The sequence below is a fragment of the Syngnathus leptorhynchus genome, chromosome 4 (assembly GCF_054491065.1).
Source record: "Syngnathus leptorhynchus isolate UIUO chromosome 4, UIUO_Slep, whole genome shotgun sequence".
NCBI lineage: Eukaryota > Metazoa > Chordata > Actinopteri > Syngnathiformes > Syngnathidae > Syngnathus > Syngnathus leptorhynchus.
The window spans coordinates 9,753,713-9,780,315 of record NC_141198.1 but is presented as its reverse complement, the minus strand read 5'-3'; the positions used below and the strand labels follow the sequence as shown (position 1 = coordinate 9,780,315).

The 26,603-nt window shown below is 40.3% G+C and overlaps 3 protein-coding genes across 4 annotated transcripts in view; 2 read left to right on the top strand and 1 right to left on the bottom strand.

Annotated features, from left to right (window-relative positions):
* tcf7l1b (transcription factor 7 like 1b) overlaps positions 1–16,413 on the top strand; it is a 30,562-nt gene extending 14,149 nt beyond the window's left edge. Inside the window, exons 4-12 of one of the 2 annotated variants that reach the window (XM_085909416.1) lie at positions 5,258–5,341; positions 11,976–12,111; positions 12,319–12,421; positions 12,707–12,790; positions 14,017–14,160; positions 14,258–14,417; positions 14,508–14,615; positions 14,708–14,759; positions 15,169–16,413. In XM_085909416.1, the coding sequence (XP_085765542.1) occupies positions 5,258–5,341; positions 11,976–12,111; positions 12,319–12,421; positions 12,707–12,790; positions 14,017–14,160; positions 14,258–14,417; positions 14,508–14,615; positions 14,708–14,759; positions 15,169–15,638 (1,341 nt within the window). In that variant the 3' untranslated portion in view covers positions 15,639–16,413. Of the gene's footprint in view, positions 1–5,257; positions 5,342–11,975; positions 12,112–12,318; positions 12,422–12,706; positions 12,791–14,016; positions 14,161–14,254; positions 14,418–14,507; positions 14,616–14,707; positions 14,760–15,168 lie in introns of both variants that reach the window. The other variant, XM_085909415.1, reaches the window with a different exon arrangement.
* Positions 16,414–19,539: 3,126 nt separating this feature from the next.
* Positions 19,540–22,458, top strand: tgoln2 (trans-golgi network protein 2). The gene is made up of 4 exons (XM_085910443.1): positions 19,540–19,764; positions 20,580–21,511; positions 21,675–21,758; positions 21,833–22,458. The coding sequence occupies exons 1-4, from the start codon at positions 19,545–19,547 to the stop codon at positions 21,836–21,838; spliced, it is 1,242 nt and encodes a 413-aa protein (XP_085766569.1). The 5' UTR covers positions 19,540–19,544; the 3' UTR covers positions 21,839–22,458.
* A 566-nt stretch (positions 22,459–23,024) lies between these two features.
* On the bottom strand, positions 23,025–24,358 carry LOC147057953 (dual specificity protein phosphatase 18). The gene has a single exon (XM_085910444.1). The coding sequence runs from the start codon at positions 24,243–24,245 to the stop codon at positions 23,700–23,702; it is 546 nt and encodes a 181-aa protein (XP_085766570.1). The 5' UTR covers positions 24,246–24,358; the 3' UTR covers positions 23,025–23,699.
* Between the last annotated feature and the right edge of the window lie 2,245 nt (positions 24,359–26,603).

Here is a 26,603-nt window from a genome sequence, read left to right as displayed (position 1 = left end):
GCGCTATTCACCCGGGTCATTGTGAGCAGGCTTATCATTACCTCTAATGCTTAGGCAGGAAATTCTGCATTATATCAGTCAGTCTGGGCTCAGTTATAAATGAAAGGTTCTCACTTGTGCGCCACTGGCGTCGACCCAGAGGTACGCACTCACTATATATTCCAAGTCGAGCTTTACTGTAAAACTCCAGCCGAGCGCTGCTAACCACCTCGTGTCCTGGAGTTAATTACACAGACGTTTACGGCTGTGAATTTCAATGAAATCAGCCTACTCCCTGAACAATAAAAAAAAAGTTGTGTTCCTGTGCAACTGGACAAACAATGGCACAGGATACAAAACGTGACGACACCTTTGACACTGGAGGTGTATGCCGTCTTGACACGAGAGCATGCTGACACTGAACAGAGGTGCCGGTGACAATTGAAAACAGATCTCCAAGGATTTAAGAAACCACGTAACTAACTTCTTGTAATTGACTTGAACGGCTTTACGCCCTCCTCTCTTGTCTTTATGAGATGACTTCGCTCCTACCAGATGCATAGGAGTTATGTTTCGGGGTGTTTAATTATACCGTTAGCTAGCACAATAACTCACCTATTCATCACGTTCACCATAGTTAAAAATCTGTTTAATTATGTGCCATTAAAATGAACTGAAAGTCAGCTAGGTGGAGTAGCAGCACATGCGAGCTCTGGGTTAACGCTCTAAAGCTGTGGATACAGGAAGCAATAACTCAGGATCGTGTCATGCAAAAGGAAGAAAAAAAAAAAAAGGATCCTGCAAAAGCTGCTTGACTTGCAAAAATTCAAACTCACTGGGTTAGAATATTAAAGAAGCTCGTTTGGGGGTGGGTTTATCTTGGCCTTGTGTTTTGTTCATGCTGTTTTATGACTGAAAGTGCAATAAATTCACTCCCAGGACTTTTCAAATAAAACCAGCTTGTGGGCCAATTTGACAATGTACAGATTATGCATGAGTCAGTCACACATTTTTTGCATATTGCGCAGGAACAAAATGTGAACTATGACACTGCTGTTCACTTTTACAACAAACATTATTTTCCTCAAAACTAATCTGAAAATCTCATTGGACAGAGGTGCGGGAGGCTCTGTTGTAATCATCTTAGAAATCTTGGAACAACATTGAAGCTGTGTTGTTAGGACCTGGCTTGACGCTGCCTCCACTCTTCCCTCTCTGCTCTCCCTCTTTGCACTAATAGTTCTTTTGTGTACAAGAGCATGTTAAGAGGCCAATGAGCCTGGCCTTAATAGGCCATGTTACCATAGAAACCACAGCACTCTGGATGTCTGACCTTTGACCTATTTTTTTTTTTTCTTGCTGTGAATAAGAGTGCGGGGCGACCAAGCGGGTCACAATAGAAGCCCGGCAAACCGAGGGAGTGTCCCTGACATAGTCACTTAACTTCATTCCTCAGTACGCTAATGGGCACTTCAAATGTGGTAGCCATTAGCAAGAGGCTATCTTCAATATGGAACTGTGGGCTTCAGGAGGATAATATTAAAAACATACTATGTGTAAGGAAATTACAAAAGTGGCAAAAGTAGTTCAAATCATCTTTTTAAATTGGTTTTGATTGTATTTTGCAGGGGAGCAAAAATACCCTGCATATTGAGTACAAGAGACATAATGATGTCTTAAGAATAGGCTTACTTTCTACTCCGCCTTCTAAATATGTTTGTTGTTTCTCTCTTTCTGTACCCTCTTTGTAGATAGTCTTAATAAATGGCTTCCTCCTTCACTAATCTAATTACTTCATGGTGGTGATGGGATAAGAAGGTCTGGTGGCCATTGAGAATTTTGCTTTGGCCCAATAGGGCTTTGCGGGTCTGACCAGCTGAGCCGCTTGTCGTTTCCCCATCAATTACACACTAATTAGCACAATGACTACAGAGGTTTGCTTAAGTATTGTCAATGTAATTGCCTCTAATGTCAGCAAACAATGAGTTTAATGCAAACTTGGAGACAAGGCGGGGGGGCTACTTATGGCCGTCCCTTTGTTCCGAAAGCTTGAATTGTTTTTTATGCGTAGATCAGGTTGAGGTGTCAATAGTCCCTTGCATAAGCAGGTGATATCAGGAGAGCAAACCAGGGAGGGACTGTTGTGTCGGTGCCTGACAGGGCTATTGTCTGGAGCTGCTGTTCATATGGGCAGGGGACGGTAATTAACACCTCAGTCAAAAGAGCAAGCTGTGTGGCCCATTTGTTTGCTGTTGGGGGCTAAAAGAAAACAATGGGGAGGGGTTCTCCACACAGTAGGTGATTGACATTATCTGCCGGAGCGATCCGCAGAGGCATTCCTGCTGCTACGCTATTCACTACAAGTTAGGCCAAGCCATTTCACAAGCGTGAGGCCTCGTCTGAGCCGTCCCTTTGCACACATTCACTCTTTTATTTGCTCTCCGACTTTGTCTGATTGGATCGTTGCCGCTAAAGTTACCCGACTCCGAGTGTCCTTTTGTATACAATTTGAGATTGAATTTGCAAGATTTTCTGTTTTTCTGACTGTGCAATTATGATTGCTGCTCTGCCACTGAAATGTGTGGTTAGTTGCTTGTATATATTTTTTTCTCTCTCCCTTTGGCAGAGCATGCGACTTAGTTTGACAGTAAATGTCCAGGCATCTGTCTCTTTTCCACACTGTGATGTTGGCCTCCAGGATCGAACCACACATTTCACAGATGACAAAGACTCTTGGCTGTGTTTTCCAGCACTCTGTGAGAGCAGTGCAACAATTAGAACCCCACTTTGGCAGGCCACACGCCCCAGAGCATATGTCATATTCACTCTTCAAAAAACCCCAAAGGGTATCAGTTCCAGTTTGGAAAAAAAAGTCTGTAGCGTCTTTGCCACCTTTGTTGCATCTGGGTCCTGTGAAAGTAGCACATTGATTGATGTTTATTCTGAGCATTGGAGGCTGCAAGCAAGGCTGGAAGACAATTAAAGAATTGTAAAAATGGATCAGCTGAGCATCACTTAGCTACATATTTCTTTCAGTTGGAATAGTGCTTCCAACTCTCATGCTGCTTGAACCAGATTCGAGTATGGACCGGGACCATAAGTACGTTCCACTTGTATTAAAGTAAAATGCAGCTGACTAAGTTGTAGTTCATTTCAAATTACATTGGTTTGCTTTGATGGTGGTTTTCAAACTTTATAATAACACTGGCGAACAAATTTATATATATTTTTTTAAGTCAGCGATACAATTAAACTTTAAGGATTTTTTTTGCACTAATTCAGAATCTGCCCAAGTTTCTTCTTTATCTAGTGCATCATATAATAATAAAAATAATAATAATAATAATAATAATAATTAAACTAAAGAACAAAATTCAGCAACAGGTGGATTTTTTAAATGAAAAATCAGCAATGAATAACAACACATTTTAAAATCGTGACTGCGCTAGCTTATTATAGGTCCAAAAATGAAATTGTCTTAAAAACCTGATGTGCTAAAAACGACAAATGTTTTCTGAAACGACTCACATCCTCCTGTGCCCTCACGCCCCCTTTCATTCTGCTGTTTGTATCATACACTCAGCAGCTAAAGTGACAGTAAGCAAGTCGGAAGTGTGTGAATTGCTCCATCGGGTGCGCTGGCAATTAAAAGAAAGGTAGGTGCTGTTGAAAAAAGGGGGCCTTAGGGCACGTTCCTCATTCTTGGCAGAAAGCTGTCAAAAGTGGATGGATTGGGTAGGAGAGTCATGGTGGGCAGGGCTGGGCTTAACCAAATGCTCACAATGGCACTTGTTTCATTTGTGGAAGGCCTCATGATTGACATAGATTAGATGTAGAAAACTGCATTGTTTTGGATTTTATCCCCACAGTGCAGCATTCATTAGGCACCATGCACACAGTGACAGAAAGTTTCAATAGTACGCTCGCAGTCAGTAAAAGCAACTGGCTCCTGACAGTTGTATGGACTTGGGCCCATTAGTTGGAAGCCACAATTCAGCCTCACGCAGAATAGTGAAAATGAAGAGGGCTGATGTCAAGAAATTCCCCACTTTTTTTTTTTCCCAAGAGAAAAAGGGTCCCCTTCCCCCTGGCCGGGTACGCTGTTGGACCCCAGCTGTCAGGAAACAATACCTCCGCCTGCTCGACAAACTCATTCCTGAAAATGTTTTTTTTCCCCTCTTGTCCCTTTTCCCCTTCTGCTATAATGTCTTTTCCATTTTTAACCCACAGCCATCCAAGCTTCCTTCCTCCTTACAAACAGGAGTGATGAATGGTGTTTTAAAAATCCAAACGTGAAAGCATGACTCCTCCAGCCAGCTTGTTTGTCATCATTTATCCTGCAGCAATTTTTGAAAATATATATATTTACATGTCTCGCCATTAAGTGTCACATTTAATCTATCCTTCAGCAGTTTTTGTGTCAGTGGAGATAAGCCTGCTGGTGAATGGGGATCCATTAGGACAATGCTATGTAAATAAATGACAGTGGTCTAGCAAGCTGGAATTCAGAGCCCATGAAACACACCTTCCCAAAAGCCCTCCCAAAAAAAACACCCTTTTTTTTTTTTTTTTAAAACATGGACACGGATGAGCAAAATTAATATGAAATCGTCCCAAGATGAAAAAAGAAACCTGCACGCATGACAAACTGCTGTACGCGACATTTAAAGTGATTCATAAACCAGATGGTCGAGACGTGCTTTTCAACATTTGGCTTCATGCTAACTCGATTGCTGGAGGACAAAAAAAAATGTTGAACTTGTTGCGTTGTGCTGTAAATCAAAAGAGAAAAAAAAAACTTCAGCACACAACTCTGTATTCTGCGACCAATTGGTGAGTGCTACCGAATGCAAATAATTACACAATCTTGTGATAACTGTAAAGAGAAAAAAAGAAAAGTACAAAAAATAGTGATAAAGAAGGTGGGACAAAAGGCCAAATCAATTGAGACAGAGTTTGCGTCAGACCTCTGCAGCCCAACCTTTGGTTGCACTCTTATTGAGGCTTCCTTCCAGCTGTCTCCTTTCACCCGCACTGCGATGGGCATTCACAGCTGGCCACTTGTTTTTCCTTGACAAACAGCAGTTTCACAGCCATCAACCAGTCTGCTGTTGACACCAGTCACTTTCACTTCAGCAATAGGTGTGGACTCTAAAGTTGAGTCGAAATAACTCGAGCCACAATACATTCATGCAGCAAATCTTTTATCAATGTTGGCTCGTCTTGTTGTATGCCTTGAGCTGTTACTTCAATCTGCTCTTCTGCCTTTTCTCCACAGTATTTGCAGATGAAATGGCCTCTTTTGGATGTCCCCAGCTCTGCAGGACTCAAAGATTCCCGCTCTCCAACACCAGGCCATTTAGTGAGTGCACAAAAACAACCATAACACAGCAACTGTTTACACCTTCATTGAAATATTTCATCGCATACGAGATCACATTTGGAGTCAGCGTTCCCTATTTTTCACAATAGTGAAGCGTTTGTCTTGATGGGTGCGTCAGAGATAAAGAGAGTTCTGTTTGACCCAAAAAAAAAAGTTTCATGACCTGAAGGTAGAAAAAAAGGTTTCAAATTTGGGGCGGGCAGGCTGTTGGTGGTGGTCATTTAAAAAAAAATCCCACAAACCAAAGTCTGTGTAAGTATCCATTCTCTAAAAATCACTCCTTCCTGCATACTTGGTACTAATGAAATGTTATCTTCAGGCTACATCCTGTAAACTTTAATCAAATTATCAAACCAATCATGCAAGTTTAGAGGAAGAATTCCTTTTCAGTGAAGAAAGTAAACGCTTTCATCAAACTATCACCATAATGCAGTTATTTCCAATTACAGAGCCATAGTCTGCATTTAAATCTCCTGGTTCACATCGCTCCACACAAAGTTCTAAACAGCTGCAGCACCCAGGGGCAAACTGCTGACTTCTTTGTCTGTCAAAATGGCAATAACTCAGTTGCTTCCATAAAGTTCTCAAGTGTGACGCTCCGTGCCCGTCTTGAACTTTCCCACACAGGTGTAAACCTGAAGTCCTGGTAGTGTCTCGCTGCAAGTTAGATGATGCGTGACGTCAGCAGACCCGTCTGGTTTGTGTTTGGACTGTGACATGTGGGACTGAAAACATTTTTTTTTCTTTTTAATTTGCTTAACTTTGCGTGACGTTCTTGGCAGCTATCAACATCCTCACCTGGCTGATTGTATCGATAGAGAGGTCATGCCAGGCACCGCTTGAGTCACACTTAAGTAAAGAAGTGATTGTGATTCAGCCGCTTGACCTCAGATATCTTTTCGAGACATGCTTGCTGAGTTTGTGGTCAATTTACTGCCTCCCATAATCGCAGTGATGCACATGACAAAGTCCTCATCGAGCGCATTCAATGGGAAACGATTGTATTGGGTGCTGTTGGCCTGTGGGAATCCACCATTGACTACTCTCACTTGAAACCAAAGACAAATATTTTATTAGAAAAATGTTCTGACCTGCCAGTGACCCTGGTGACTTTTCTTTGACACTAGCTGCTTTGGCAATATCACTGTGTGCTGCTCACTTAATTTTGAAAGATCAGAAAGAGATGAACAATTTGGGTCTTTTTGGAGAGCTTTTGAGTCATTGTAGAAAATAATTAGAAAATAGTAAAACGTTTTGATTATCACATCAATATTTTTAAAGGCATATCTTAACCTGCAAGACACACCAATGACCCTTTATAATGCCATATAATTTAAATATTATTTTATTCAATAAAGGACTGTCATTTTATTTTAATTCAATGATATATACTGAACCGACTCTAATCCTCTCATCAAAGGCTGTATGTATTTTTTTGAAATTAATTCAATAATTGAATACATTAGTAATTTTGCTCTAATGCAAAGTAAAGAGAGGGACAGTTTAGGAAAAAATGCTGATTTTGTAGCGAAGACTCAGATAGGAGACATTCACCATACTTTTCTGGTGACCATTTTATCTAAAGGTGGTAAATGTGCTTACTTTGAGTGAAAGTGTCCTTCCACCTCACTCTAGGCCAGGAGCCCACATTCCCCTCTGGTGTCTCACCTCCGAGAAGGAGCAAGGCTGATTATGTGCTCATTACTCCAGCTGAGGAGCGTGGATATAGGAGGATAGCGGCAGGCTGTCTCTCCGAGCTTGCAGGTTCCCCGTGGCCCCCCCCAACTTATTCACTAATGAGAGCAAAGGGAAGGGTGGGCACCCGCAGGGGTCCAAGGATTACTGCCCAGGGCGAAAAGGGAGCGATAGGAGGGAGTGAGAATACATCAGTCGGGGCCTGCTTAAGCAGACTTCCACTCATTCCCTAACATAAAATGCATTGTTTTGTTTTCTTCTAATAATCTACTAGAAAGGACTTAATGATTGTTTCCGGAAAATATTATACAATAGAAGACATATATATTATGCATTATGATACTCAGAGTATAAGCTTTTCAACCTACTTGCATAAAAAGCTTCTATGTACGCCAATAAATCCAAGAATTAGTCTGTGACATGTTTTTATGTTCAAGTTATACTTCAAATATTATGAATGAATCATCACAGTCACAAGTATAATATTAGTTGGAATTATAATACTGTGCTAATTCTGGCGGGGTACAACAAGGGGTAATACTGTACATTGCAAATCATAGTAATTGCTAGATAGGAATGTCAGGGAAAGACCAGTTCTATCACTATGCAGATTTGGTCCATAGGGCCTCTATGCAAATCAAAACCTCCTTTGGCCTGAGATCCTCAATTATTCAATAGACAGGTTTGTTTAGCATTCAGCGAGTATTGCATTTGGTCGGAATGCTAGCAATGGGAAGACTGGGCTAAAGGGAATCATGTTTCTACTAGACAGGCGCTAGGCAAACAACGCACAAACCCCAAAAGTCCTCATAAGTCTTTGTGTTCAACTGGCTGCTTCTTTATGAATAATCCATCAAATGTGCCGCAGGGCCAGGTGATGCAGTACAGGGAACTTGTTATCCAATCAGTGGACTTGAAGAGTGGAGGTGCTGCTGTATAAATTACTCGTGCATCATTTTCAAAAACACATTGATTTGGGTGGACATTGAGGTCATGTTTCGTATAAAAGGCCTCTCCTCTTTGTCGGTGCCCTCTGCTGTTATACTCGAGTAGTGGAATCTACTTCAACGGTGTAAAACTGACCCAGTATCTGACCTCCAGATGCTTATCAGATCACAAGTCAAATCACTTGACATTGATGCAAGAATTGACTTATTGTTAGCGTTTTTACGAGTGCCAAATACCAGTAAGAGACATGGTTCGTCCTGTCAACATGTCATGTCATTTAGTCAGCAATTACTTCGAGTGATGAAGTGATAAAGTCAAGAGTAGCAATCTTCTGATGTCGTCTATGCTTATCTGCATTTGCATATTCTTTAGGCTCAACTATGATTTAAGAAGTGTGATTCATTCTTCTTTTTGTTTTTAACGGTGGCTGAAGATGCAACCCGGGCAGGTTTTCACTTGTCGGTGTGGTTAGCTTTCATTTCAGATACCATGTTGTGGTTATCCTCGCTGTACCTTTGACTCTTTGCCACCTGCCATGTTAGTTTAGCCTGCTCCAATTTTCTCATTCAACTGTAGCAGCCTCAGCTGGACAGCGGCCCGTCCATCTCTGTGTTCTGACCACAGCATGGACTCTTTTTGTTTCATTTTTAACGTAGTGTCATGTGTATTTGAATGTCCAGACAGAAAAGTTATATAAATTAGACAGATTATGATTACTTTTATTATTGACAGATTTTTATTTTTGTAATTAGGTCTGCAATTAACAAATATTTTATAAATAATTGAATCAGGTTTGTAAATCGGATTTGAAAAAAAAAAAAAAAACATTTTAATTTCTCTCCCTATAGTCCAAACTGGGACATTTACAAAATTACACAAATTTGAGAATATCTACTGTTGAGAGGTTGAAATTCCAGGGATGTAGACTATTTAAACAAAACAATATCTAATTGATTAATCGTTTTTGTCGCACCTCTAATTATTATTAAAGTGTAACACACTTTCAACAGTTCTGTGGAGAATCTCTTGACTTGCATCATTCAGGGTGGAAAAAAATAGGATCCATCATGAAATCAAAGACATTAGCAGAAATGAACTAAATACTGATCTTTAGTCTATTTTAAAAAAGAAAGACCTGGCCATTGTATTTGAGTCAAAATTATACAAGTTATTTTTTTTAGTTCAAATGTATGCAGAATACATGTTAACATTTGTTAATATGAAATGTGTTAGGCAAACAAATTGAGATGATTAGTGTATCGCAGATTCTGTGCTGATTGTGCGTGCCCCTCTTAATTTAATGACCCTTGCGGATTTTCACACCACGACTTGGCGACTGCGGTAATATGATGCCGCTCTGCTCTTTATTATTCTAACCCTGGAATATTGCTGCCATTGACCTTTTCAGAGGCAATGACCAGACGTAAAACACGCGTTGTCTTTGACGAATGGCAGTATTTGTAGCGGTTGATTTTAAAGACATAGGACACGGTCGGTCTCCCTCTCACGTCCGCTTCCTGTTGGCGTTGACAAACAAGGCTTGGATTGCTCAGCATGCCAGGCATTCTTTTCACCCTGTCTTTCCTGGAGTTTTGAAAGGCCTCTGAGCCTCCCACCCAGAATCGCCAAGCATAAAGACACACAAAGCTGCTGCAGGGTTATTCAGTTTGTTCTGAGCTCTCTTCCCCATCGGCTGTTTGCCTAGTAATTCAATTCAGATGTGCAGGATCCAAAAACATGTTTGCTTGAATGAAATCCACCCCTCCACCCACATCGACGAAGGACTGTGCTTTTCTTAGCGCCATTCCAAGTTGGACAGCCAAGCGAGGTACTGCCACCTTGGCCTTTTTAGTTAAGCGTCAGAACTTTTCAGGTTGAGACACATCGATTTTCTCTGCACTGGCTCCTTTTCTGTTTGCTTTTTTTCCCCCCTATTAAAACTTCCTGTTACTATCACTACAAGAGCAGTCCTTGCTGTTTTTAAACACCAGCTTAAAGGTATGCGCCACTGCCATCTTGTTTGTAGAAAGCACGTCTATGTAAAGAGCATGGTTTCTATCTGCCATTGTCAATACCATCTGGTTTCAGGTTGTTTGTTATGTGTCCTACCATGTAGATGTTGTTTAGAGGTAAAACACAGCTCGTGTTATATGTGGTTTCCTTAGTACACTTTGCATGTGGGTCATGAGTACTGCTATATGAAGCTGACATAAGCTGAAGTATTATTAATTTGTACTTTGCACAAATAAAGTCAATGAAGCCATTATTGTTCAAGTTTGAGCTATGATTAAGTCATTCATCTTCCTTTTGTTGTTGTTGTTGTACCAATGCGATTTGGATGAAAAGGTTTAGATGGAAACAAATGACTGAATTCATGTATCCCATAAAAAAACAGGTTGCGATAGCTCGGTCATTTTGTCAGGCTGAACTCAAAGACAGTTTGCAGTTGAAAGTCGTGCTTTCAAACTCCAAGATATGTTTAGAGCACAGTATTGGCGTATTCCAGCCAATGAATTATTAATAGGCAGCATTTCAAATTCTTACTGAACTGCTTCCCAAAATGTGTTGGCACCCAGGTCTAGAGGTCTCAAACAGCCCTCACAATATAGGGAAAATTCCAGCATATCGTACATAAGTAGAACAACAAAGCACAACTCAAATATACATGACATGTGGGAACCTGGGATTCCAACCAAGCAAGTCCACAATAATTCTGGCTTGAAGCGTCATCAAAGCTTCCTCTTAGTTTTAGGGGGTAAAAATATTTTTAGTAAGTAAACGTTGCCCTTAAATGCTTTGGGTTTGCGGAAACTCGAAAATCCTTGAGCAAAGTGAGCTTAATATAGCCATGTTGAACAACAGCAAATATTTTCCTTTCTCCATCTGGCATCACCAGAATCAATGTATCCTTTAGACATTGCAGAAACCAATTTGTTTAAGATTTAAAAGGAGGAAACGGCAGGGCCCTCCTTCAAAAAAAAAAAAAAAAAGCAAGAAAAAATGGCGTGGCTGAGATTTGGAACAATTCGAAGCAACGTGAAGTAAGAGCGTGTACAAATGGTTCAATGCAAACCTTGTTCCCTTCCAGACCACGTTGGAGAGACGAGAGGTTGGGAAGGGGGTGGGGAGGGATATTGAAGAAAGGTTAGTCTGGATGAACAAGACTCTTTTCTCCCCCCACCCCCTTCCCCCCTCCCCACCCCTTGACCCTCCCATGTGACAAGTTGAGCCAACAAGTGCTCTATTCAGCAGGCAGCCAGAGGGAAATGACTGCTAGGCTGAGCGTTGCCTAATGAAAGTAGAGACTGGTTGTTATTAGCTTCATCCTCATTTGGAGTGCCAACGCCAGTCCAAAGTTTTGTCAAAAAAATGCCCATTTTTTTATTGGGATGCATCGTTTGTGCTAAAAAGAACCATGCTCTAGTACAGGCAGGTTTTATCTCAGGATTTGCAGTTCTCCACGAGGAACTTGGGGTGTTTTTGTGAGATTAGAGTCATACGTAGCACAGTGTGCCAGTGTAATCTAACCATTTGTGTCAATTTCCCACATGTCCGTCAACTTACTACCGTCAGACTGAGTGGGAGATGATGTCTCCACTTGTTTACCGGCATTAAGTTTACTTTAGCCTGATTGTGGGTTACCAGTGTGACATTTGGACACGGTGGTGCTGTTGTTTTTCTAGTTGGACTGAACAAACAGTTCTTTCCTTTGCTAAATGACTGTAATGGTCTTGGCATGCGTCTGCAAGACTCTTTAAGTGTTCTTTGGTCCTGATCCAGATTGCATCAGAGGAACGGTCAGAGCATACACATGCTGAGAGCATGAAGGCCTTTCACAAATGAAGACCTATTCCTTTGATTAAACAATAGTCAACTGGTGAAATGTTTTGTGGATAAACAGAAATATTACCCTAGCCAGTGATCACCTCCTAAACGTTGCCTATTCTTTTTCTTTTTCTTCAATCAACAGTCAAATAAAGTTCCAGTGGTGCAGCATGCCCACCATGTTCACCCGCTGACCCCCCTCATCACATACAGCAATGAACACTTCTCGCCTGGCACGCCACCGTCACACCTCTCTCCGGAAATACTTGACCCAAAGACAGGTAATGCATCATGAATGAAAGTAATGTCATTAATTGGTGAATGAAGTGGTTATTGTTGGAATCAATTGTCAATTCCACTACCATGCGTAGTGAAGGGTACATTTTTTCCACGCATTAAATTCTGTTTGAGAATAATGTCTCACTAAAGTATGCTCTGCGCTCATTTTAAAAGCCTGTTTTTTTTTTATTTGTCTGTGACATGTATAGGTATTCCTCGGACACCTCACCCATCAGAACTGTCTCCATACTACCCCTTGTCTCCTGGTGCAGTTGGTTCTATTGCCCACCCGTTAGGCTGGCTCATGCCACAGTAAGTTTTTTTTTTTACCACTCTAAAAAGAAATAACAGAAACTTAAGTGGAATATTTATCTACAGTGAAAAAACAAAAAATGCTTTCGACTCCAAATACTTGTGATGAGTTATCGGTTACTCACAGGAAAATAGCAACAATTCTGAAATATTGTAGGATTCAAGGAATCATTTGCTATGGTGCTTTTCCACAAGCAGGGGATTTGAGTTGATGAGTTGGGGATTAGTTCTGCTAGGCTTGCTGTCAGCTGTGTGTGATCCACCTCACATTCTCCTATCTCCCAGGCAGGGCCAGCACATGTACTCCATCCCTCCTGGGGGATTCCGTCACCCCTATCCAGCATTAGCTATGAATGCATCCATGTCCAGGTGAGTGACCCAAGTTCAGCAACACTTCCACTTTCCCGTCATTTGGTTAATGACTTAGGTTTTTGATAAACAATTACCTTGGTTCACAAACTATTTTTGGTTCTTGATCCGTCTCAGTCTTAGTTGTACTTTTTCTTGTGCCACATAAACATCATTGGCTCAATATGACACATATTGCAGTTATCTTTATTTTTTACTCAAATTATCCCTCGTAATGGCTCCAAAGAAAATGAAAACTGCTAACTATAGTAGTATTAGAAGCCTTAAGTTTTTTTTTAATGTTTTATTTGTGACTGAACAACGACAAAATTAATAGGTGCGGCTGCTTTTTTTTTTTTCACCGAGCGCAGACGACCTTCTGCCACCAAATTATCCAATTATCCAACACAGCCCTAAATATGGTAGACCGGTATTGTGCTGGTTTCTAAAGAATATGTGGCCTCGGTCAAAGAAGCACTCACAGTGAGAAAACCATGGCTCAGTCATTATAAAAAAAAAAAAAAAAACACGCTGAGTTATTTTGTGCGGTATTGGATTAATATACAGCATATCTTGGCACAGTACACAATTCACTTAAACAGTTCATGAGTATACAATTTGTATTTTGTCCAATAGTAAATTTCACCAGATCTGTTCCAAACCACTGAATCAACTTCCATATTTAGGCTATAGCTGACTCAGTCAGTGTGCATTTTAAAGAAAAGCTGCTGATTCTGCATCCAACTAAGGAGGGAAACAAGGCTTCATTGTAGTGTCTGCCATGATACATGCAACTTTACTAAAAGATTTAAAACCGAGGAATTGTCCAATCTAACAGGCCCTCGTGATAGTTGGGTCATGATGCCTAATTTCTCCCACAGACATTCATTGTATAAAGCATTGGGAAAAAGTGAAAGATACTTTAAAAAGGTGTTCTGTTCTATGTGGAAGGTCGTTAAAAGAACACTCTCCCTGGTCTGGAACGTGGCAAGGAAAGTGGTTTCAGGTGTCACGGCCATGCTGTGACCATGGTAGCAACACACTTTGCTTTCTCTAGCTATTCCTGAATAAAAGGGTCTTTTGAAAAAGTCTTTATTTGAACAAAAAAAAAAAAGCAAGTATGTAACCGTACGATTGTCGTCTAGACAGACGAGAGTTTCAAAGGCGAGACGGTGCAATCTCTGAATGTAGAGTTCATGGACTTTTTTTTTTGTTTTGTTTTACTCCCCTCCCCTTTTTGTCTCTAGCTTGGTGTCCAGTCGTTTCTCCCCTCACATGGTGACTCCTCCGCCACACAGCCTCCACCAGACCGGCATTCCCCATCCTGCCATTGTGTCGCCCGCTATCAAGCAAGAGCCCAACAGTGACAACACTACCCCATCGATGCATGCGTAAGATGAAGTAGCTTTCCGAATTGAAATCCTACCCAGCGTTTGCTGTAGCAATCAACTTTATGAACATCATCTCTCCAACGTCTCGGATCAGCAGGAAATCTCCCATCCCTCCCAAGAAAGAAGAGGACAAGAAGCCTCATATCAAAAAGCCTCTGAATGCTTTCATGTTGTATATGAAGGAGATGAGAGCCAAAGTAGTGGCAGAGTGCACTCTGAAGGAGAGTGCTGCCATCAACCAGATCCTCGGAAGACGGGTAAGTGGCCCACGACAGAGGTACGATGTGTTTTATCTTTTGTCCACTGGGATGTTTGACTGAACCTTTGAAGTACGTTTTTCTCCACAGTGGCATTCCCTGTCAAGAGAGGAACAAGCCAAATACTACGAGCTGGCTAGAAAAGAGCGGCAACTGCACTCCCAGCTCTACCCTGGATGGTCAGCACGAGATAACTACGTGAGTAGGACCATTTCATATGATCTCATTGTTTTGAATCAAAGTGGAGCTGTGCACATTAAACCCTTTTTTTTTCGTGTGTGTGTGTGCAGGGAAAACGGAAAAAGAGGAAGAGGGATAATAAACCAGAGTCAAAACCAGAAGGTAATGAATCTCTCACTTATAGTTCAATATGTAACAAAGCTCAAGTGCAATGAATACTCTGTATATACTTTTGTTTTGTCCATTTTCTTCTCTAACACTACTTTCTTCAATCTATACTTTGACAAGCAGCTTATGAGGTACAGTGTCAATAGTGGCAGGTATGTCTGCTGTTGTACAACAAATATAAGTTGCCTAAACTCTAAGGGCCCTCTACATTTTTTTTTTTTTCACCATTCATGTAAACCCGTTGAGTATTTAACATTTTTCACTATGCAAGGTGAACATTTTCATTGCTTCCATCCCCACTGTTTTAATAATCACTCGTTGACTTCTGTCTCTGAGGGACGTTTTTCAAGCCAGCCTCACATCCGTTATTCAAATGCTTCCATCTCTCCTTTGTGTTTGTCAGACTTCTCAATAAGAAGCAAGAAACAGTGCGTTCAGTACCTGCCTTCAGAGAAGATGTGCGACAGCCCAGCATCTTCCCACGGAAGCATGTTGGATTCACCGGCCACCCCCTCCGCAGCGCTGGCCTCCCCGGCCGCTCCTGCAGCCACTCACTCAGAGCAGGCCCAGCCGCTATCGCTCACCACCAAACCAGAGGGGCGCATGCACCACCACTTCTCTGTACTTGGAAAAGCTTCGGGAGGATCATCTTCCGCCTCCTCATCTTCTTCCTCACAGCCGACCATTTCTATCCCAATCGGTACATCCGGTAGCCAGTCGACTACACCCATTCTGACCCGGCCGATCCCCTTCACATCTCTGCATCCTTCCATGCTCTCACCCCCCTCGCCTTTCCATCAGGCAGCCCTTCACCCCCACCATGCCCTGTTCCAATCGCAGCCCTTGTCCTTGGTTACCAAACCAACTGAATAAATCTGCAAAAACACATTTTCTACCATTTCTAAAGAGGAAGTCAACACCATTTTTGTAATAATATGTTATGTGCAGCCCATCTAGTCCAAACAGGATCTTCTTATCAATGTTTTGTTTGTGGAATATGAATTAAACAGGCAAAATCCACCAGTTTTTATCCGTCTCAAGGGGGCGGCCATTCTGTCGATTGAAAATGACATCACCGTCTCATGGTAACTGTGATTTTCAGTTGACAGAAAGAGGCAAAATGGCTGGCCGCTGATGAATTTTGCTGCTTGACTCATATTCCACAAATACAATATAAATCAGAATGCTGTGCACAGACAAGTGGGGGCATGTACATTATTGTGAAGAATTTTGGGGGTGTTAACTTTCTCTTTAAGCTGTATATTGCTTCTCTTTAAGATAGGTAGTAAAGCAACCTTTTTTCTCAATAAAGAAAAGGAAGAAATATTGGTCAATATTTGACTGTCTCCTTTTCTAGATCCCTTAATGAAATAAAATGTATTTTTTGTAAAGTTCACTGCAGAACCGCTTTTGTTTTGATGCATTTATCCAACAAACCTCTTGTATAAAAGAACCAATGTACATAGAGTTTCTTTATAAAAACAAAAATCGAACAAAAACACATATTCTTTGTAGCCAAAATCTGATTAATGTTAGCATTGTTTTGTTCTTGCGCTGGCCAATAATTTTGCAGCCCTATTTTCAATTCACGTGTGTGCCCCTTCTTTGACATGTTAAATAAACATTTGAAATTGTTTCTTACAGAAAATGTTTCCTGTTTTTCATTTTAGTCAATGCGTTTGATCAAATTTATATTTATACTGTGACGTGGTCGTGATTAATACTCTCGTGACCACAATAAAAGCTTTATTCAGAAGTGTTATATGAAACTCAGACTTAAATGAAATGATGGTCTAGAACAATATTGTTTGTTTGAAACTGGAAATACAAATCTCGCTGAAGCTGCCACAAGGTTTAATGTTTAATAAAGCACAATTAGGCAAATCACATTGGATAATGAGAACCTGCACCAGGCTGACAAAAACTTAAGCCTGAAGTAAACACAAATAAAATAATAATGAACATCTGCTCATTCTCAACATATAGTGTCCCATATCAATGACAAAAAAGGAGGTCAACCCAGCACAGTGAAACCTGCTTGGGATCTCTTTTCCTCTTGCACTTTTACTGCATCTTTATTCACCATTTGGCAAGCAGCTTAGGCTTTAATTAATTCAGAGGTAATGGGTTGTAGCCCTTGGGACCTCATTAGGCATTTCAATTAGTGAAAAACACACAAGGTAGGTTACAGTCTTTGGTGCCTTTGGAGATGAAGTGTTATGCCAGAGATGGGCCAATTATGTTGGAGTGTGGGGACTGACCTGGACAAACACTGATGCCCCCCCCCAACATCTTTGCTTGGATACATCAGTAACATCTAGTGGAGTACTTAAGGGCTGGAAAATCGACCCAATAAATGTGTTGCCAATGAAAGCAGAGATTGTTATGATAAATAATATACCAAGGTTGTAAGTGGAGAACTGTGCAATCTAATGTGATCCAATAAGAGCATTATAAAAGAACAAAATATACTATTACAAATACGTATATGAATTGCCAAACTGCACAATATCATAATGAAAGTGTGTGAAATGTGCTAGTTTCCTACAAGAGTCACACATACACTAGAAAAACCTCCCAGAAAGCTTTACTAAAGCAGTTCTACAGTAGTACAAATGACAATAATAAATATATTGCTAAATTAAAAGTTGAAATTAAGAGTAAAAAGTGTCAAAACAGAACATTGTTCATGTAAACGTATAATTGATTAATACAGCTCTTGTATTAGATTAGATAATGTAATATATAATATCGGTTACTACTGAGCCTGTTAAAATAAAAAAAAAATAAAAAAAATACCAATCCTTTTTGTTTAGTTACAAACAAATAGCAGCCATAAAAAATTCCAACATGTTTTTGCAATCTTTTACTCAAGGCCGAAACGTGATGCCACAGCAGCTGACTCTAAGCCTGTCACTTAAACCTCACAATATGTCACTTAAATCATAGGTAACGAGTTGTCAAAACAGTCAGCAACTCATGTCTCCCCAAGGCCACACATGGAGCCGACTAAGCCGGAGGCACCCTTATTATGATATTATAAGAAGGAACTCAAAATATGCCGCTTATTTCAGACTGTTCATCATCTCAAAGGTAATAACATTGGCGACAACAGCACAAGTGAAAGAAATTCAATATAAGAGCTGCATCAATGTAACTGACTGCTTTATCTGGTCAAAGAAGTGTTTTGCAACATATTTACTGTGGCCGTTGTAGTTTGTAGCACTATTTGATTTTAAAAGAACTGACATTGTTTTTTAAATTGAATGTGCAAGAAGAAATATGTGAACCCTATGAAATTCACACATATTTCTGCATAAATTGGTCATAAATCGATGTGATCTTCATCAGGTCAACACATCCCTTTTCAAATAGCATTTTTTTACTGTGAGCATCTCTGCGCTTAGCAAGACTCGGCTTCTGCCTTTGTGGAGCTATGTATGGCTGGTAGTGAGCTTAAGAACCTTGTTAATGTATTATTCATACCGATTTGACCTCATAGATGGAAATGCTAATGTTTGTCAAGAATGAGAGGGATTATTGGACTTTTCAAATGTCAAATAGCACAATTAAGACATATTCATTACAAGACCCAAGATCCCTGACACCACGCTGAGATGTAAAATACCTTAAATTAACATTAGAAGATGGATCTTATCTCATTTCTTACTATTACTCTAGCATACATTTATTTATAGGATGCCTTAAAGGTATTCAGTGGGAAACTTGAATACTTTTTCGTATGTTATCTTGTATCACTTAAATTGCCGAAAATATAATTTTATTTTTAGCCCATACAGTGTGTGCCTCCTTCTATCAAACACCAACAGGAATATCAATTGTTGAATATAATAGTTATGGCCCTGCGATTGGCTGGCAACCAGTTCAGTGTGTCCCCAGCCTGCTGCCTGATGACTGCTGGGATAGGCTCCAGTGTGCCCGCGACCCCCGTGGGGACAAGTGGTATAGAAGATGGATGGATGGAAAATAGTTATGCTCTGTTATTACATTCATCTTGTCGTTCCGAGGTTGTCGGTTTGAATCCGGGCTCTGGCCTTGTGCACGCTCTAACCTTGCCTACCTAAGTAGGTTTGGTCCAGGTACAATAGTTTTCTCCCACACTCCAAAAACATGCATGGTAGGTCAAGTGAAGATTCTAAATTGTCCATTCTAGGAGTGAATGGTTGTCTATATGGGCTCTATGGTATGTTAGCGATCAATCCGGGGAGTACCCCATCACATAATTTTTCATGATGTGCATCCACTCTCCCTTGGTCTAGCAATGGGATGAATGAATAAATGGCCTTCAGACTCATGACTCACCTGATCTCCTCCAGATGCTAGCTAGGCATGGAAAGACACTATCAATGTACTTGTAAGTCATTTTAGGGAGTGATTCTGCATTCTTGCACATGCATTTCTGCTCCCCCAAACATGCCATCCTCAAAGTAATGGCAGGAGGTCAAATGCAAGGATCTCTACTTATGTGGAAAATGAAGACGGAGACACATTTTGATGCAATCATTCTGGGAAAGGTGAGGAAAATGATGAAAAACAAAAACACACATGATGGTTACTTTAAAGGTAGTTTCTCGTTGAAACAACACAGTGCCTGAAATCATTGGCCATGCTTGTCTTTTTTGTACAAGTTTTCATTTTTGAAAAGGGTGCTGTGCAAAACAAGAGTGGAGTCCTCACGATACAGCACTGACATCTAGTGGGGAATTTAATATGATCAGTTCCATAACTTCTGGCTCCCTCCCTCCCTCCAGGCTCTCGATGTCAGTGACGAGCATTATGTGTGTAAGCGGAACGCTGAAGAAGACTCTGATGCGTACACGGAAGAAAGAAGCAGACGTGCTTCTGACGCTGTCAAATCTGAGGTGTCCACTTGTATTTGTCAACGGGGATTTTCACTCGTTAGCTTTTCCATTGCTGACAACCATGAGGTTTATTTTCTTGCTATGTGTTACAGTTGTGTTTTGCTCCAAGGTGATAGGTGAGTGGCGTTTTACATGTATGCGTCGTTGTTAACATTGTATTGTGTTGTATCTTTCGTCGATTGAAGTGATTGTTTTTGTTATTCAATTAAACTCAGCAGGGCAGTGATATGAATTAGAAGAGTATCACATAAGACACAATAATAATGTCACAAAACTCAACTGTAACGATGATGCGGGGGGGGAAGCACTTTAATGTCCTTCCGCATTTGATGTGGAACTGTGTAGACCAGTGTCTTTGATGAATATCATCATCAATTAACTTCAATTTATATTTGAACTGACGTTTAATTTCAGAAAGGTGTATTGAAACTGCTACCCCATCAATCTCCGACAACGATGTTGACTCCTATCCCAAGAAATCAGTTAAACCATTAGCAGGGCATTAGTGACGATAGGGAAAAAAAGGAACGGTATACATGACCTCATCTGTTCAATTGATTATGATGCGGGAAAAACCGTGCCACGGACGTAATTGAAGCTAATCATATTGTATCAGACTAGCTTCAAAAGTATGCTTATTTTTATTTTTATCGTTGCCACTTGGCAGTGAGTGGAAGTATATTGTTGTGGCCTTTATGATGGAGATACATGACTCACACACAGAGCAGAATAAACAAATGGTGGGAGACAATTCATTCTAATTCGGAAACACCGCTATATTATTGAAGCTCTTGGAGACGGAATCGAGGCATACTTTATTTTATTGGCATGATCTATTGACAGCAATAGGATTCCATGATAACCTGAAATTTATGATTAGGTTCCTTGTTTGGTTTTGAAGGGAAATAATCATTGTATTCTTTTTTTGTAGGCGCCACAGCACTTTCTGATAAGGATGAACATGACTCGGTTGCATCAGTCAATCAAAGGGTCGGATCTGATCAGAAAGATCAGCCTGATGTTAACGCACGTGAAAAGAAGGCCCCGGAAGGCTTAGCGTCAAAGATTCCGCCTCAACCTCTCACACAGAAAGAGACAAAGGACAAGGATAATGAGGGTTTGCCAGTGCAAGACCAGATGCCTGAAGCAGTTAAAGAGAACGATTTGTCCAAAGAAGCTTCCAAGAGCAAAATAACTCTGGGGGCTCCAGAGACCAAAGAAAAGATCACTGAGGATATAAAGTTAGCCGACCACAAAAAGGATGCAAACTCCGGAGATGAATCGGAGAAGCATACCAAACCTGTAAATTCAGGAGGGGAGACCGCCGTGGAGGCAAAAACTAAAGTAGAGCTTCCACAGGAGGCAAAAACGGAAGGAGACGTGGGGTTAAAACCAGAAAAACCTGGAAACAAGGTGGAACCTGAAGTGGAGGCTGAACAGGAAGACAAGTCAGCAGAACACACAAAAGAAGAGAAACTAGGAAATCATGGAACGGACGACGAATCAGAAGGAAATCCGGAAAAAGAAGATAAATCAACAGAGAACACAGAAAAGGAAAAACCAGGAGAGAACGAACAAGGAGAGGACGCAAAGGAGACCAAGCAGGAAGTAGAGCCTGGAAAAGCCAAATCGGAAGAAGAGCATGCAGAGGACAAAGCAAACGCAAATCAGGGCAAGACGACACAAGTGGAAAAACCTGACAGGGATGGAAAATCTGGAGATGAAGGTACAAATAAGAAAACAGGAGGCAACCGTCAGTATGGCGGAAGTGACGACATAGAAAGTAGTCATTTCTTTGCATACCTCGTTTCGACGGCAGTGGTGGTTGCCGTGCTCTACATCGCTTACCACAACAAGCGTAAGGTACGTGCGTGGCCTCGTAAAATCTTTTTTTCCACACTTATTTTCCAATAAGCTACATTGGCATAAAAGCACCACATGGAAGTATTTCTACTTCACACAATACAACAAAAATAAATTCTAACTTCCATCCAATACTAAAAAATGTTTCGCTTCAATCCCCCAGATAATTGCATTTGTTTTGGAAGGAAAGAGGTCAAGATCCAACCGTCGACCAAAATCTACTGACTACCAAAAGTTGGAACAGCAGGTAAGGTGGTGGTGGTGGTTGTTGTTTTTTAATTTGATTAAACATTTTTTTTGTTTTGTTTCTCCCTATCTCAGTTGTAATCAGATGCTGTGGCCTTGAGACACTGAATGTCCTGTTGGATGGCGTAAGAGGAAGTGAGCATTTGAACGGACTTGACATTTTGGCTCATGAAGATGTTCTATTTTGTAAATGGATGCTTATTGCTTGACTATGCATATGATGACACGATTGCCTTATTGACAGTGAAACATAGTGATAGTTGATGAAATATGCATGCGGTGTTTGTACCTCTGTCTTCTGTATTCCACTTTAATTATGAGAAACCAGACTCAGGATATTTCAGTAGCTTATGAGAGAGAGAGAGAGAGCTTTATTTGTTTTCCCATGCTATTTACTTGCTTTGTTTGTACAACTCTAATTGCACTTTGAGCCAAACAATATGACTCCATGTAAAGAAATATGAAATATTTTATTACTTGTTAAATATGCTCCAGAGCTACCTTATTAAAATATCCATGAATTTGCATCCTTTGCCAAGAATTAAGATTCTTTGGTAAGTAAATAAAAATATTTAGGATTTTTTTTCCCATGCTGAGAGGTGAATTTGGTTTGGTGTTTTTATAATTGATAGCACCAAGACTAGAAGCAGCAAGACTGATGAATATTTGATCAAATTAAAATGTTTCAGACCTGACAAAAATGCGAGTTTATGCGCTGCCCCTTTCTTATATTTTTACATTCCAACATTGAAATTTGTAATGAGTACAGAAGCAAGTTAGCTACCATAAAATGCTGTGAATAACAAACATCTTGTATAAGATATGGTCCTCCTATTTACTGATTTCCTTTTATTCTCAGAGTGAATATAAGTTAGTCAAGATTCAAACCATCCCAATAATGCGTGAATACATTTAAATCCAGATTGAAGCATATGCTATCCCAAAGTTATGACAAAGTATTTTTAAAATCACGTCATAAAACCTGCAGCCTTGGTAATTTTTCCAATAGTAATGCAAAATGATGTTCTCAAAAACCTTACACTCATCTTTGCTTTGTTGAAAGTGCTTTTAATTGCAGTATGTGAAGAATATTGAATTGACTTGCGTCGCTTTAAATCAGTGATATTTTCCAATCCCTCGGCAATGTCGAAGTACTGAAGTGTCTAATCAATGTGATTTATTTTGGTCCTTTTTAATCCTAAAAAAGGCAAAATAGCTCGTTCCTGAAAATGCTTGATTTTGGTTCTGTATTGGGTGATGATGTTGGAAGACTATCCTGTTGTAAATGAAACTGCATTTCTCCCATTTGCTGCCTTGAGTGAAAATTTAACTGATTTATTTTTAGAAAACAAATGCATTGCTTAAAAGGGGGGTAGAACAAATGATGGGGTAAATAATGTAGAAGATAGTCTTGTGTGCCAAATAGGAAAATGTTTCAGTGTATTTGATTGAGTTTGACATTGTATTCTAGGAACACCATTTTCAAATGGCAGCGGTTATAATTTATGAAGGAAATGTCTGTCTGGTTGTGTATGGCCATACTTTTTAATATATCTGGCTAAAATGTTTGAAACACCCTGTTGTCAAAAAATAAAGGGTTTTATGATCTTTAAAAGTTGTGATGGAGTTTTTTCCCCCCTTTAGCCCCACATCACAGACCTTGCAATGTGAAGCATAATAATAAAGTAGGTCGTGGTTATGCCTGAAGTTGAAATGAGAAGCATGAAGATAAAGTAGGTCGTGGTTATTTCTGCCTGAAGTTGATATGAGAACAATAATGCACAACCAGCTGAACATTTCTGCAGAAACCACAGTGCACAATGCAGCATGTAGAAATATTTAGATTTATAATGTTACACTTGATTAAAACCAAGCAGTTCTTGAATTTTGCAAAAGTAGATCAAGTTCACAATAAGAAAAGTACACGAGAAGCAGCAGGCTGTCAGAGTGGCATCATATTTCTGGTCTCCTCTTCATACACATCAGGGATCTCTCCCATGGATGATGATACCATCCGGACAGACGTGCACCCCCGAAGCTCCTCTTCATAGTGAATCAATTGCTTCCAGAAACCATTATTGGGCCTCGCTATGGGCCGACAAGTCTTGAGCCGAGCGTGGGCCTCCAACAGAGTCACACCGCGGTGTTTGACTAGAAAAGCCATGCAGAATGCAGCTGAGCGGCTCACCCCGGCGTTACAGTGCACCAATGTGCGACCACCACTCTGCGCGACGTGCTGTACTTTATCTGCCACCTCGTCGAAGTGGTCGCCGAGGCGTGTGGATGGTGAGTCAGACAAGGGAATGTGGATGTACTCCATTCCGTGGAAAGCTGCATTGCTGCTTTTGGTCTCTGTGACGTTTATGATGCATGTTATTTTGTTCGCACTCACCAGAGAGGCGCAACTCGCCGCTCTGCCGTTACTCACGTAAAGATGTTCAGTGACTTGACACAGACCAGAAAGACCCGTAGCGACCGGCGGATGCATCAGACCATCAGTCAAGCTCCATAAATCTGACCAACTCGTATGTCAAGCTGTCAAAACATGCCCGATCTAAAGTAATGGCATATTACTTCCGGTTTTAAGCCAACCAATAGGAGGAGAGGTTCTACTTTGTGCACTTTGTCGCCCCCAGCTGTCCAAAATGTTAAATACATACGTGAAGGCATCTTTCTTTTTCATTCAGTACTGGTTAATTGCGGTATTCTGTACTGTACAGATAACATACAAATACTCTAGTCAAAAGTAGAACGGATGAAACTGAAAAAAAAAATAGTGGCGTTAAAATGAAGTTTGTTTGTAAATTAGAGTGCTTAAAACATTACTACCATTGTTTTTAAATCACAGATGCAAGTAAACTAAACCCAAATCTGCCCTCGTTTTTTCTCAAACACATATCATTAATAATAATAATAATAATAATAATAATAATAATAATAATAATAATAATTGTTATTAAAAATAATATACAAAATATAATATAATGTGCAATTTAGTAATATATTCAGTAATGCTGTATTCATAAATTAGAACAGGTGGACTTTTTTCTTAAAACTTCATAGCTATAAAATCACAAAGCATGATAAAACCCACATTGCGCAAGCTATTATCATTCAAACTTGAAATTCTATTTGTGTGGCTATAATTAAGTTTATAGTATATATTTTTGTAAATGTACAATGTATATGTAAATCAAAAGCAATCTCTGATTTTTATTGGTTAATTTTGATAATATTCTCATTTATTATTACTTTTGTCATACTTTGGTGACTACTGTGGGTTTTACTTTCATTAACAGAGGGATACCAACAATTTTTTGTCCATGGGCGTATGTTTGAAAATATACAAATTAACGGTGTCACAAATGTCTCCTTATACTCCTGCACAATGGTTACCAAGAATAGTAGTGTTTCTTGTTCGAGGTGGTGGCTGGGGGTGTTGATACCCGCAGGCAGTCCTCGGTTACCCAGGAAACAGATGGCGGATGAAGGGTGCCCATACAAAAGAGCACAAACCTGTAGCAGCAGCTGGGGAGCGGCTCCACTGACTTATTCATGTCGACGCAGCCTCTCGCAGCCAAGACGGTCTTTTGTTTTGGGACTTATCCACATTATCCAGTGCTCCTAACTGGGTTGTGCGCAGCTGCTCCCGGCACTCCCACTTGGGCTTGCAGCAGCTCTGCAGCTGAACACTGTGTAGGAGCGACCATCTCGCTTTTTTACTGCAGGGAACAACATGGTGCCTGTTTGTCATGTTGGCTGCTTTAGTAAGGGGTCTAATACAATCACGCTGACGTTGTGGGAGATGTGCAACCTGCAGATGACTGGTAAGTAAAAGATCCATGCTATATATGGGGATGTATTTGTAAGCGTTGTATTTCATTTATAGCATCCGACTGCATGCGGCGCGGTCGGCTCTGTCGTTTCTTAAATATATATAACAACAGCATCAATCTTCGCTGTGACAGATAAGTCAGTATGATTATACTGGTGTGCTTGTAGGGCATCATCATAATTGTTCTCAATATACAGTGATTTGTTTATGTTTTATCATAACAGCATTTCTCTCATGTAAGCGGCTGCATGCACATAAACTGACTCCGGGGCTTTTTTTTTATTGCCAAATTAAGTGACCTAAATTCAACACTAAGCTTTGCCTGCAGCTTCTTGAAAAAGGTTGCTGCATGATGTTGAGAGGAAAATCCCAATTCAAATTCTATTTTGTATTCAAATGCTATTGCTGTTGTATTCTTATGATTTTTAGGAAGTAGGGTGCTGGGATTTACTGGATTCAACCTCAAGGACTGTTGACCTGACATCAATTCAGGCCACTGGAACAGCAGCTGGACAGGTTATGTGCTCAAGACTATATTTTCTAATTACACCCAAGAGAGGGGCTCATTTGATATTGTGCAATATTTGTTTATTCAAATCAATGTGAAATATTTGGTGGATGTAGTTTCATTAATTTATGGATTGATATCATCAAGGAGTGGCTTGAGAGGACTTTTTTGTAGCTTTTTGTACAGATTCGTGTTGTGTCTCCCTGTCAGTTACATGGATAGACAGCAGTTTTGGTCTCACTTTGGACACATCGTGCTACTGTGCTGAGGACATTGCTTCAATGACTCGCCTTGAGCTGCCTCAATGACGGTAAATAATGCCTCTGCATATTTAAATTGAGAGAATTTTAATCTCCACTTCACTTATTTTACATTTCCTCTGTATTGTATGTATTTACAGTATTTGCAAGGGTGCGATTTGTGCATATACTGTAGATTGGAACAGGAGTGATGTGTTGCCATATGATGTCTATTATGGTGAGAAGTTCACAAACACAATTCAT

Coding starts and splice junctions, on each gene's coding strand:
- LOC147057953 (XM_085910444.1), bottom strand. CDS start 24,245: ATGCATCCGCCGGTCGCTACGGGTCTTTCTGGTCTGTGTCAAGTCACT.
- tgoln2 (XM_085910443.1), top strand. CDS start 19,545: ATGTCAGTGACGAGCATTATGTGTGTAAGCGGAACGCTGAAGAAGACT. Junction 19,765..20,579: donor GTTTTGCTCCAAGGTGATAG/GTGAGTGGCGTT, acceptor CTTTTTTTGTAG/GCGCCACAGCACTTTCTGAT. Junction 21,512..21,674: donor CTTACCACAACAAGCGTAAG/GTACGTGCGTGG, acceptor TCAATCCCCCAG/ATAATTGCATTTGTTTTGGA.